Consider the following 12,540-nt stretch of genomic DNA (forward strand, 5'->3'; position numbering starts at 1 on the left):
CCTGAGAGAGATGTTTGGTGAAAATAAACTCCCTGTTCTAAATCTCATTCTAAGATGAAATGCACGCACGGCCAGGAGGAGGCGCTGGGCCTGGGAAATGGGTGCCCTTGAGAAACGACCCTGAAGTCTGCACGGTGGACAGCAGGGTCCAGACCCGCCGGCACAGTAAGCCAACTCACCAGTCTATCTGGTTTGGCACACCTGTACCTGCACAGAGCTCGGGCCGGGAGGAAGAAAATTCAGAGTGCAGCTGTACAACCAGCTGCCCAGTGACGAGGACACGGTCAAGGAGGGGGTCTCGGACCTGGGGGAGGGGCAGCAGGGGCAGCCAGGCTGGAGCAGACAGCTGACACTCAACAGGACAGACACATTGCACACCCAGGGCTGTCCACTGTTCCCCCAGGGACATACTTTAAGAGCCACAGGATTGGGTGGGCATTTTAGGGAAATGTTACAGAAGACCTCATCAAAGGACGGCTTGAGAAGGAGAAGCAATATGGTGGTGTGCCAGTTTGGATGTATTATGTCCCCCAAAATGCCATGTTCTTTGATACAATCTTGTGGGGCAGTTATATTAGTGTTGATTAGATTGGAATCCTTTGATTGAGTGTTTCTGTGGAGATGTGACTCAATTAACTGTGGGTGAGACCTCTGATTGGATAATTTCCATGGAGGTGTTACCTGGCCCATTCAAGGTGGGTCTTAATTGAATCACTGGAGTCCTATAAAGAAGTTCACAGGCAGAAGAAGGTGCTGAAGCCAAGAGGAACACTTTGAAGAATGCGCAGGAGCTGAGAGAGGAGCTGAAACGCAACCTGGGATCAGCAGACACCAGCCACCTGCCTTCCCAGATAACAGAGGTTTTCCGGACGTCATTGGCCATCCTGCAGTGAAGGTACCTGATTGCTGATATGTTACCTTGATCACTTTATGGCCTTAAGACTGTAACTGTGTAACCAAATAAAACCTCTTTAGAAAGCCAATCCATTTCTGGTATTTTGCATGATGGCAGATTTAGCAAACTGGAAAAGGTGGCAAGGGAGAAAAGTCAAGAAACAGTCCCCAAAACCCAGGCAAGGGCCAGGGGAGGCCTAAACAAAGTGGGGTGACAAGAAAAGTAAACTACAAAGTACCAAGCTATGCATTTTCGGGGGCAAAGACAATAACTTGAAAGACACATGGGTGATCTTTGCCTCCCCAAAGTTAGAGAGGTAAGGCTCCCAGGCGCATGAAATCCTCCTTGAAACCAAGCTGCAGAGTACAATGTGCGAGACGAGCATTAACACAAAACATTGTGAATGACTCAGAGGCGAGAAGGAACGCCGAAGCGGGGCCTGAGTGCGTGTCCAGGATCAGGGGTGGCAGTGCCATTCCGAGAGCAAGCGGAATTGTTCCAAACTGAAAGAAGGACTCAAGTTGAGCCAGTAGCCAGGCCCGGGAGAAATGGAAGAACCTGGTGCCGAGCGGTGAACAATACAGTGAAAGATAATTTAGCATTAGAGGATGGACAGTCAACGGAGCCCAGTCTAAGGGGATTCGTAGATTAGACTTTCCCCTAATCAAAGTGGAGGGCTGAGGAAAGATTTTTAGTAGGGTTGTAATAAGCATCTGGAAGAAAGAGATATTTTAGAAAGGCTCTTCTGGTGACCATGTTTAGGATTCAGTGGAAGGAACAGAACGAGCTGAAGGCGATGAGGCCACCTGGGAGGCGACCGCGGTAACACAAGCAGGACGAGGGGTGGGAGGAAGTGTGTCACCAAAGAAGAACCTCCCAAAATTATTTGTTGGATCCTTGGTCTCCATGTCGAAAGAGAGGTCATATGTGTTAATTATTTTATCAGGAGGCTCTTCCCCAATCCCCCCTTTAGACGATGCTATTTTTTACAACCTCGTCTCTTGTACTTACCACGCACAAGTAATTACTGGTCTGGATGCATTTGTTTCTTCAAGAGACTGTGGCTAAAAAACAGAGGCCAAAAAGAAGAGATAAAAAGAGAACCTTTGAAGTTTTGCCCTACATGGAAAAATAAAGCAAAACCAGGTGGAAGGGAGACCATGGACTTGGAAACTAGAAAGGAGCAGGGGGCAATTTTCCGTACACTTTTCTCATGAAAGTGTAAGTATTCCTTGTAAAAGTACTTGCCCTGAAGAGCGGTTGTTTAGAGGATCTAAGCCAAAGTGTCTCAAAACAAATGGAGCATTTATCCATGTGTTAGGTATTATAAGAAAAATACATGTTATTGCTCTGTCATTTTCTTTGACATGTTTCATCCCTGCCTTTAAAGGTAATGCGACTTGACCCACTATTACCTGGGAACGAAGTTACCGGGGTCCACTCTGGAGATGAGGCATGGGCCATTAAAGCACTTTATAAATTCATTCTGTGAACATATGACCTTCAAAGAGCTTAAATCTACACCACTGGCCCCATAATCAATCATCGGAGTTACTCAACCAATTTACAAGTTACAAGAAAAACAGGACCTTGTTTGCCTTTTGAGCTACTAAGTCACTAGACTTAACTACTCAAAATGAGAAGCTTTCACACAAATATTTCATTAATTACAAAACATTTATGATTCTTATATAAGGAACAAAGTCAACAAATAACCCATTTCAACGTTGAATGACTTTCTAATTTTCACCTTTCTCACCTTTTGAAAAATTCTTGCTTGCTGAATATAAAAAGAAAGCAGAAAATCCTTCTATGTCAGTCGTTCGGGTTAATATAAGATCTAATTGCCTTATACTCTATAATTTTGCCACCGGTTTGCAATTAGCATGCATTTCTCATGCATGCGTTGACCCAATTACATAACAAATTTCGCCTTTGGGGATTTCTCATGACTGCCTGTCTTCTGTCCACCATACAACTCAATTCCACCCCGTCAGCAGCCTGAACGTGGGGACAGTCCATCTCTGTCAAAATGATTTATTTAAATTACAAAGACCAAGTCCCTAGATAATCACCTTACCGTCGAGCTCACCCCTACTCTCAACCTGACTTGAATCAAATCTGTTAATAGTGCATAGACACCGCTATTCAATTATTAGGCTACGTCTCCTTCCAATAATCTAATATTTTTGAAGCGAACTCACCAGATTTCAGGGAACTAAATCAGCAGCCTCCATGCAAGCTTATTAATGTGAGTATAATTTATTTTACATTCTAAGAATTCAATGAAAAATTCTGTAGCTTTATCAAAAGAAAACTAAAAATAAACACTTTCAGTACCAAGCTATAATGCTAAAAAGTCTTCAATCAGCTTTTCTTGTAAAACAAGTAAGCAATTCTTATGAATGGGGAGGCTGAAATGGAAAGAGGAGGAATAAAAGGGAATTTGGGAAATGGGGTAGATAACCAAAGCTCTGGACCCTCAGAGAGCAAAGGGAAGAGTGTATCATGGGTGAGAAAACTGCTGTCAGCATCGTCTGTGGGGCAGCGATTGAAGGAAAGGGGTTCTAAAGATGCCCCCAAAATAAACACACTTGCATGAACACACAGACACACATGTGCAGACACACAGACACACACGGACAGACACACAGACACACATGCACAATTATTTCCTCTGAGCATCAAGGACAAGCACAAACACTGACACATCAAATAACGGCACACTTACGATTTCATTCCATCTGTAAAAGACGTGGTTTTGTCATCTGTTGTATTTTTTTTCTTTCCATTTCATGTGGTATTTATCCTTCTCCTGAAATAAATTTAAAAATAACATCTAGTTTTTAACTACAGCACAAAGTTTGTAAAAGTTTGTAAAATCTCTCTGGGGTTTGGCGCTGCCATCTTACTGCCCGATGTATCCGGGATGGTCTCCCCACGGAGCCGGGAGCACGTGCGACGGGCAGGGGAAGCCGCCGTGACCTCCTCAGGCCGGACTGAGCCCGGGGATGCCCGGCCCGACCGCGCTGCTGCCCCGCTGCAGGCACCCCGTGTGCACTGCCTTCAAACAGGAAGGACGGAACCCCTGAGAGCAGAAACCGCCTTGGCACCGACCCACAAGAACTAGCGCTGGGAGGATAACGGAAAGGGATTTTCAGATGCCCAAAGGCACAGGATCCCTCCATTCCCGCGTGTGCATAGTGCGTTAAGGAAATAAAGGAAACAGGGAGGTGCATTAGGACATTTCTCGATGTACACCCTGGGGTCTGGGTGCGGGGAGCCGACGAGGGGCCTTCACTGGGAGGATGTGCAGGGCTGAGCTGGCGCAGCCCCTAAGTCTGCTCAGCCCGTGGGTGGTGCACTCTGCAGACCGGGCCTGAAGCAAGACCTGCCCTCTGAGCACATCCACTAAGAGGTCTGGCTGCATTCCTGCCCGCCAATCCCAACAAGCCCCCCGGCCGGCGACCCAGTCGGTTCCCAAGTTCCACGCTCAATCTCAAAAGCAACCGAATTCCATCTGAATACTGATACATTAAATAAATGGAAGATATCAAGACATCTTCTGGAATTTCAGGACAAGTCCTTTATCCTTCACTTTAGAGACCAGGTTCTGTTTCTTTCCAACCATTCGGCAAATTCTGAAATCCTGACTCTTTTCTTGCTCTCTCTGCAGCTATGCTAAGTGGGTAACACAGCAGAAGAATTTTAAATTGCAGTATTTCATAAGCCTCCCATGTTCGATACGTTGTCATTACAGACACCAAAGGAAAGAAGCCAGGGCCTGCCCATTCTAAGCCCTCTCATTACACACACCATTTGAAATTTAGAGTTGCATTTCATCCCACACCTCAGAAATATATGCAGGCCAGGTGAGCGTTTCCACAATGATCTGAAATCCCAGACAAATGAACATGAGAGTGGCTGAAAAAATTTCCTAACACTGACACAGATACAAGCAATCAAAAATGCCCATCCATCCATAGCATACTACCCCAAACATCTAGGAGTTGTCATTAAAGCCACCATTTTATGTCTTTATACTTTCTTTAGTCCAAAGGGGATTAAAGGCAGCTTACAAAGTTCCACATAATATTCAAGGATAAAATAAACCAAAAACAAATAAGAAAATGAAGCAAAAGGAAAAATAAAGGTTGCAAACAGAGGCCCTTAATTCAGTAACCCGGCTACAGGTACATGCTTTGAACCTGGAGCTGTAGACGAAAGACTCACAGATCCAAACCCCGTATAATTTCCCAGGTGAGTTGGCTCCATTCAGCCACCTCCAGCAGGAGGATCTCATACCTCCAGTCCGGGCACCTTCTTACCTTATTCCTCTCAAATCCCCCAAGAATATCAGCCTGGATTTGGCCAAGCTACGTCAGGGTCTGGGTTTATTTGAAAGTAATGTGGAAAACTGGGTAAGCCAAAGGACCACCTTCACGCTCAACCCAAGGCTCTCAAAGGAAAAGGTGGCTGCATAATATGGAAAATCTTCATGAAGTTGCAGCCTCATAAATGAGTAATAAATTCACGGGACCTCAGAATGTTTATCAGCCTTCTCTCTTCAGGACTGGGCCCACTAGCAACTGTGGAATCTGTATTTTTACTACTTTCCAAACATTACTGTGCCCCATCGCGGCTAAGTGAACTACTTCTAAGAGTGCTGTGGCTGCTAATATCAAGACGTTGCAATGTTTCGGCTTAAAAAAAAGAACAGGTGCTGCCAAAATTATATGCTTTTAAAACTCAGCTTTGCTTAAATTATATCTTTACTCTAAATGGTATCTTGTATAAACTGCTATATATATGATAAATATAGACTAATACATACCTGTGTTATAGGGGTTTTTTTTGCGTAATTAAGAATGGATCTGCAAATGACATCTGGCATTGAATGAAATGAACGTTCCTGCTAATGATAAAGGTTGATGAAACGATCAGTCCTTTTCTTGTTAAATACGAATATTGGCTTAATTTCAATATAAATGAAAAAGCTTACCTTTGAATTGACTGTAATCCTTCTTCTCACTGGCATGTGGATTTCTTTAGTAGAAATGTTTGGTTCTTTTTTTTTAAAATAAATTTCTGTGATAGTTGAAGATTTATGATGTAATTTTGTGTTTGTTTTTGAAAAAAAAAAAAAGTTCTCCAAAGATAATTCAAAGAAAGAAATGAGACTGAATATAACCTCTTAATTGCATGTCATTCTTAAAAGCAAAAATAAGTTTTTGATTTAAGGAAAGAATAGAGAGAAGAAAAAGAGAGATCTTCAGTATTCATGATTGGTGAGCTGCTGGATATAAAGACTAAGGGGTGAAAGTCATAAACTCTCAAAATTCAACCCTTTCTCTTCAAAGGAAAAAGTCCTTACTAATGTAAATTGTTCATTTAAAGAGTATACCTGGGGAAACCTTAGGACATGTGGCAAAGCACATGGTTTACTCTGCCTCCACCCACTTCCCAAATAAAATCTTAAAATGTCAAATAATTCTGTTTTTGAACTTTGGGCAAATCAGTTTTTTTCTCAAATGATATAACATGAGTCTATCTGCAAACTGTCATTTTATATATAGCAGGATGATAACCAAATATCAGTGAGTTTAAAACCATCTGCTAATTACATGTTTCTTGGAAATTAAAGCTATTATCACTTATATCATCTAGATATACAAATTTCAATGACTGTACACATGACACGAAACACACTTCTCATGAAAAAATGGTATGATTTTTCATGTTTTTCATGTTTTTGTATCACATACATAGCTTAATTCAGATTTAATTATTCTGTTTAATTCAGATTTTCCTCTTGGATATCTAACCCTGAAGCACTTTTTTTCTAGGAAAAAAATACATTTTGATATATAATCCTTTGAAAGAAACATAATTACAAGCGTGGAATATAAATTAAGAAAAGCAATTTATCTATCTTTAATAAGTACAGAATTAACAATGTTCAATCCCTAACGTGTTCTGAACTTCTGCCTCTTGATTTTCTTTTTCAATAAAAAAATGTATCACTGAGAAGACTGAAGCTTTCATCTCCAACACAACTACACATAGAAACATTTATCTCAAAAAGTAGATGTCATACCCCATTTAAGGAAATATCTAGTTTAAAGTGTTGAAATCTTACATACACCCAATTAGCAAATATAAAATTTATGATGATACATAAACTTATATGCGTATTTTGTATGCTCGTCCACTGCAAATAAGTAACTATCAGGTTTCTAAAATTTAATTACAAAAGTCCTATTTTGGAAAACTTCACAAGCTAGAACCATTCAAAATGGGGTCACCAGATACTCTATCACAGCTACTTTTAACGGCCATGACGATATTTCCGAATGCACTTTCGATTCCTCATTCTGATGAGTAAAGTGTAAGCTCCCGATAACTGTGACAAAATCAAAGGGCAGGAATTTAATAGGCGAAGGTGGCCTATTGATGAGCACGCACGTCCACACACACCGGGCACCGAGCTCCCCGTCCGGCGCCCTCCCCCGGAAACGCACGTTTGGTCACAGCGTCGCGGAATAAACGACACCTACGTTGCTGATCTGCTCCTGGGTCCTCTTCAGCCTCTGCAGCTCGGGGGTGTCGGTGACGATGCTGAAGCCCCTCCCTTTGCTTTCTTCAAAATCCCTCTTGTACTTGACCTGACGAGAAAGGGGGGAGATGAAGAAAGAAGCATGAGCAGGAGCCACAAATCCCACTCCAGATGGGCTGGGACCCAGGACGTGGCTGACACTGGGACAGCGCCCACGAGGGCAGCTCCACACGGACAGGGTGCAGCCGAGCACCAGAGGCCCCGCCGTACATGGGCGGTGACGATGGCAACGGTGGTGACAAGGAAGATGATGGTGGTGGCGGCGGCGACTTTATAGGTTGCACGGACAGGCTCGCACAACGTAATATATGTGCCTGGCATTTAGCAAGCAAGCAGTCTCCATAACGGTTACTCTTGTCCTTGTCACTAATACTATTATTACCACGAAAGAAAAAAAATCTCCTCCAATGCCAGGCTTGTCCATCCAAAAGCCTCATTTTGAGCCTGGCAGCAGCTGGACTGTGTCCTCAAGAATTTCACTTTCTGTTTTGTAAGCAAACTGTACAGGTACGATTACAAAATGCCATATCACCAAATGCCAAGTAAACAGACGCTTCCGAAACCACCCAAAACACCACACCTAGAGATAAACAGCTCCCTGCACGTGGTCTTAGCATACTGTCTGCTGAGAGCCTAAGAATTATTAGATATTTGAATACACTTCTTTTCCAATTACAGCTCAGTGAAGCTGAAGTTTAGCTTCCTCGGGGGACTAGAGAGACTTTGGCTTCGTGTCACTGTGCCCCATCTCCTGGCACTGGAAAACGGACAACAACTGGCACCCCCTCAATATGCTGCTTGCTAGTGACAAGGTATACACATCATCTGGGCTTTTCTTACTCTCAAAAAGCCTAATTATCAAGAAATACAGAAGGACATTTTCTGATAACCAATCTATAATCCCCATGCCACATTCATCACTACCAATCTCAAATTAGCACCAAAATTAATCATTAGCATTTAAGGTAGCTAATAAAAATACAATTCCGCAAGTGTAGATTTATGTGTAAAAGTTCTAGCTGGGAACAGAATGACTGTTTTTGTTTAGCCACGTCTGTATTTAATGACTCCGTCCCACCAGACGTCACCACTCGACGCCACTGAAGGATTTTCTTTTATCAGAAGCGCTTGAAAGAAAAAAAAAATCCCAGATTACACCAAATACAAAGCTCTAGATACATTCACCTTCTAGCATAAGTATATGTAATTTTCTCTCTACATTTTCATTTAAAGCTATAAAGTACTAACACCATTACTTTAAGTGTTTCCTTAAAGAAAAGGTCGAACAGGCGGCATTATTTTTCATCCGCAGAAAATAGTGGGAGCCGCCTCCGAGTTCTCCACCTCCCCGCATGTGTGAAGAAGGACGCTGCACACTCCGTTTTATGCCCCACTAAGCAGGGAAGCTGTTTAGCTTTGTCCGAGGTGAGCCCCAGGGCACGGAACGGTAAAATCACGGAGGAAAGAAGGATGGCCAGGCTGTAATAGCAACCAGCAGAAACAAAAATCGGTAACCAGGTTCCACCTCCGCCAGCACCATCTTCAGAGAAGCCCCAGCCACATACGCTTTCTGCTGGTGCTCTGTTTTTAACAGCAATTTCCCAAGAAAGAAGTGAAAAGAGACACCATGAAGTTCCAGAACCGTAGGCTTCGAGCCGAGGACCGTTCAACAGCGCGTTACACGTTCGAAAGACGCAGAGGGGTCGTTTGGTCTGGGCTTGCCCAGGTGCCCAGGTAAGTGCTGACACCCTCATCTCCACCACCCCTGGCCGAGGTTTCCATGATCACCCCCTTTGGAAATCGGTGTGACAGACGACCGATCCTCAGGTGCACCCAGCGCGTCCAGGCCTCACCTGGGTGGCCCGGTGTCCTCCACCTGGAGGGCTGGAGCTGCAGCCCCAGCGGCCCCCTCGCCCCCCACTGCCCCCCACTGACACCCTGCCCCTCTAGGTCTGCATCTGGGGGCCGTGCGTGGTGGTTTTCCTGTCACCCACAGCTGACCGAGGGGAGGGCGTGGAAGCAGATGAGGTGGCCGGGGGCTGCGGCCTCACCTGGCCCTCCCCGGGCGACCTCCCAGCCAGGGGGAAGGCTGCCCCTGGGACCCAGTCGTGGGTCTGAGGAGGACATGAGTCAGTCAGTGTCCATGAGTCTGAGCTCTGGGACACGAAAGGGAGCTCCGAGCCCCTGGGTGGCTAACTGGGGAGGCTGTAACTTGGGGGCCGCTGCCCCATAAAGATGAAGCCGCCACAGCGGCAGCCAAGCCAGAGAGGCCCAGCAGCGTCCTGGGGCCCCCACACCCAGCTCTTCCAGAGGATGCCGAGTCACCCGCCCACTCATGCTCAAGGTGCGCGCACACGTCAGGGGCCCTGGGGACACTAGCGAGTTACCGTCTCCTCTTCCACTTCGATGCTCTGGTCCTTCCCACTGATGACGCGAGACCTAATAACTTGTGAAATCTGCGATTCTGTCATGGAAGGAGCACCGCCCCAGCCAGCCGGAGCCTGGAGCTCTCGTCACCAGCGCCCTAACTCCTCAACTCGACTTGGAGATTCCTTACCCCACCCCGCCTGCCACGCACCCCATGTGTTCATCGCAGCTCAGGGCTGCAGGGCCCCCCCGTAAAGACCCTCGTCTATCCCGCCCAGCACGAACCTCACTGGGCTCCTGCACTAGAGCTCGGGCACCCCGAGGAGGGACGAGGCCTGTCTCCCCTGTCACCGCAGACCCCAGCACAGCCCCGGCTCAGGATCGCTCAGTTGTGTTCAGGAAACTGAAGAAGGATGCGAGAAGTGGGGAGAAGGAAGGGGAGAGGCTGCTTCCCAAATGCAGGGGTCACAGGGGATCTAGTGTCCAGGGAAGGGGTTTTGTGGGAGCCTCGGGGTGGGGTGGGGGCTGTGGGAAGGGGGCGGCTCAGGCAGAGCCAGGGACTAAGTGGGAAACACAGACCCAGCCCAGGACTGGAATGAGGTGCTGCCACACGTGAGCTCACTCGGACTGACTCGGAAGGGTCCACTGGGCTGCACAGAGGCGTCCTCCGAAGCCCCTGCCCCTCCTCTGCCTGCGAAACGCACGGCCTGGGCCCCTCCCCCGCTCCTAAGTGTGCGCCGCCGCCAGGGAGCCTTCCAGGCTTGTCGTTCCCAGCACTCTCCCTGCGGACACTCCTGTAGGCCTTTGTTCACTCGACATAAACGGATCGAGCATCCCCAAGCCGAGTCTGGCTCCAGGTGAGGGGCAGTGCAGCAAGGAGCACGGTCTGGGGCCCCTGCCCTCGGGGGGGCTAGAGGGACGGATGTCACAGGTAAACTGAGGCAACACCAGTGGTGCCAGGGACAAGCGCTCAGGAGAGGAATAAAGCAGGAAGGTGGGGTGCAAAAGGTCGGGGTGGGTGGCCGGGCAGCCCTGCACCAAGGGGCTGTGGAAGAGGTCAAAGGATGTGCCACTCCCCTGGGGTGCAGGGTGCAGCTCCCAGAGAACATCCCCAGGAGGGACCACGAGAGGGCACGGGCAGCGGGCAGCCTGGCTGGGGTCACAAGACACCTGGTGACAAGGGTGTCCCTCCCGGGCCCGGCCCCACCAGCCCTTCCAGCAACAGGCAAGTCACACTGCCAATTTCTTTCTCTTCAGGGGCCACTTTTTAAAAATGTATTTATTTCAAATACTGAATGCTGCATAATATTGACTCTATATACTATACACAGATGAGCATATATAATATTATATAAATGTGTGTGTGCGTATATATATTCCTATACCGTAGGTTAGAACCCTAAATCAAGAGTCAAGAGACCTGAATTTAAACCCTGATTCTGTCCTGTGATCCTAATTTACTCAACTTCTCTACGACTCCTGGTCCTCAGCTATAAAGTGGAAAAAGAAAAGAAAAGAAATGCAGTACGCTCCATGTCCCATGGCTGTTAGAAGGGTTCAAGTGAACAACCCGCAAAAACGCCGAGGAAAGGCCTGCCCTCAGCAGGTCATCAGCAAACATCAATTTCCTTCGTGTCACTAAATTTCAAAAGTGGCCTTTCCTGCCTAAGTGTGTATGTTCAGTGACACTTTGTGTTTGACGTCATCAGCAAACAGCTCTCACATTTTGGTAGAGAGGGACACAGCCTGCAAACCAGGGGCTCTGGCCCAGCTTAAGGAAAAAAAAAACTGATAAAAAGCAAAGTGGTGAGCAGAGTTGCCACTTGGGGCACTTGCTCGGTCTGAGGCATGCTCCCAAGGCCACAAGCAAGTACCGTAACTACTAATACTGTAACAATATAAATCAATAAAGAAAACAGAAGCCGCTAAAAGAAAGGCCACGCTCAAGCGGAAGGCCATTTTGGAAGGAGGAAACCAATTGGGACCAGTTTGGGAAACTGTCAAATGATAAAAGGAGGCTACACAACACCCGGTACTAAAGGCAGAGGGGGCGCACCCCTCACCCGGCAGCTCCAGCCCAGTTGCGCTCCTCCCCACGGGAACGCGTGTGGAGACGCAGGACATAACCACAGTTAACACTGCATTGTCGGCAGCTCTGGGGACACCGAGTGCTCCACCCGCGCGGGATGAGTCCGTTGCTGAGTATTCATACAACGCAGGAGGGAACTACATTTCCCTGATGGAAACAGATGGACCTCGCTACATGGACCCACGTGGGTGAGTTTCAGAAACACTATGCTGAGGGGCAAAAAGCTAGGAACCGGCTGCTCCAGCAGGCGGAGGAAAAGGGTCTGGGGAGCACGGCACTCCGGGGCCTGGGAGGAGGGTGGAGGGAGGAGGGATGAGGGCACACGGGACGTTTTGTTACCTCGGAGGGTCAGGCTCACAGGATCCTTTCATCACCAGCTGTGAAACTTACATCTGTTCCTTCATATTTATCAAATATTTCACATTAAAACATTTTCAAAGAAAGCAAGGAGGGAGTTTTAAAGCCCCAGCTGGGCAAGCCCAGGTACCCAGAGGTTAGCAGAAAAAGGATAACGACAAGTGGGAATTCAGTTGTTATTTCTGGGTTTTCCATACACGGCGAGCGAGCTAACCA

The 12,540-nt window shown here is 46.8% G+C and overlaps 1 protein-coding gene across 10 annotated transcripts in view; it reads right to left on the reverse strand.

Annotated features, from left to right (window-relative positions):
* The window catches only part of NEBL (nebulette), a 341,590-nt gene that overhangs the window by 152,554 nt on the left and 176,496 nt on the right, over positions 1-12,540 (reverse strand). For 4 of the 10 annotated variants that reach the window (XM_037837684.1, XM_037837680.1, XM_037837683.1 and 1 more), the window contains exons 1-3: positions 5,898-7,219; positions 5,730-5,810; positions 3,627-3,710 (exon numbers count right to left, since the gene is read on the reverse strand). The exons of 1 other annotated variant lie outside the window; for it this stretch is intronic. Coding sequence is in view for 1 of the 9 variants with exons in the window: in XM_037837689.1 (XP_037693617.1) it covers positions 7,453-7,560 (108 nt within the window). In the remaining 8 variants the exon portion in view is untranslated. Of the gene's footprint in view, positions 1-1,906; positions 1,960-3,626; positions 3,711-5,729; positions 5,811-5,897; positions 7,220-7,452; positions 7,561-12,540 lie in introns of those variants that run through there. 5 more of the 10 variants (XM_037837688.1, XM_037837687.1, XM_037837679.1 and 2 more) reach the window with 3 other exon arrangements.

This window comes from Choloepus didactylus, chromosome 5 (genome assembly GCF_015220235.1).
Source record: "Choloepus didactylus isolate mChoDid1 chromosome 5, mChoDid1.pri, whole genome shotgun sequence".
NCBI lineage: Eukaryota > Metazoa > Chordata > Mammalia > Pilosa > Megalonychidae > Choloepus > Choloepus didactylus.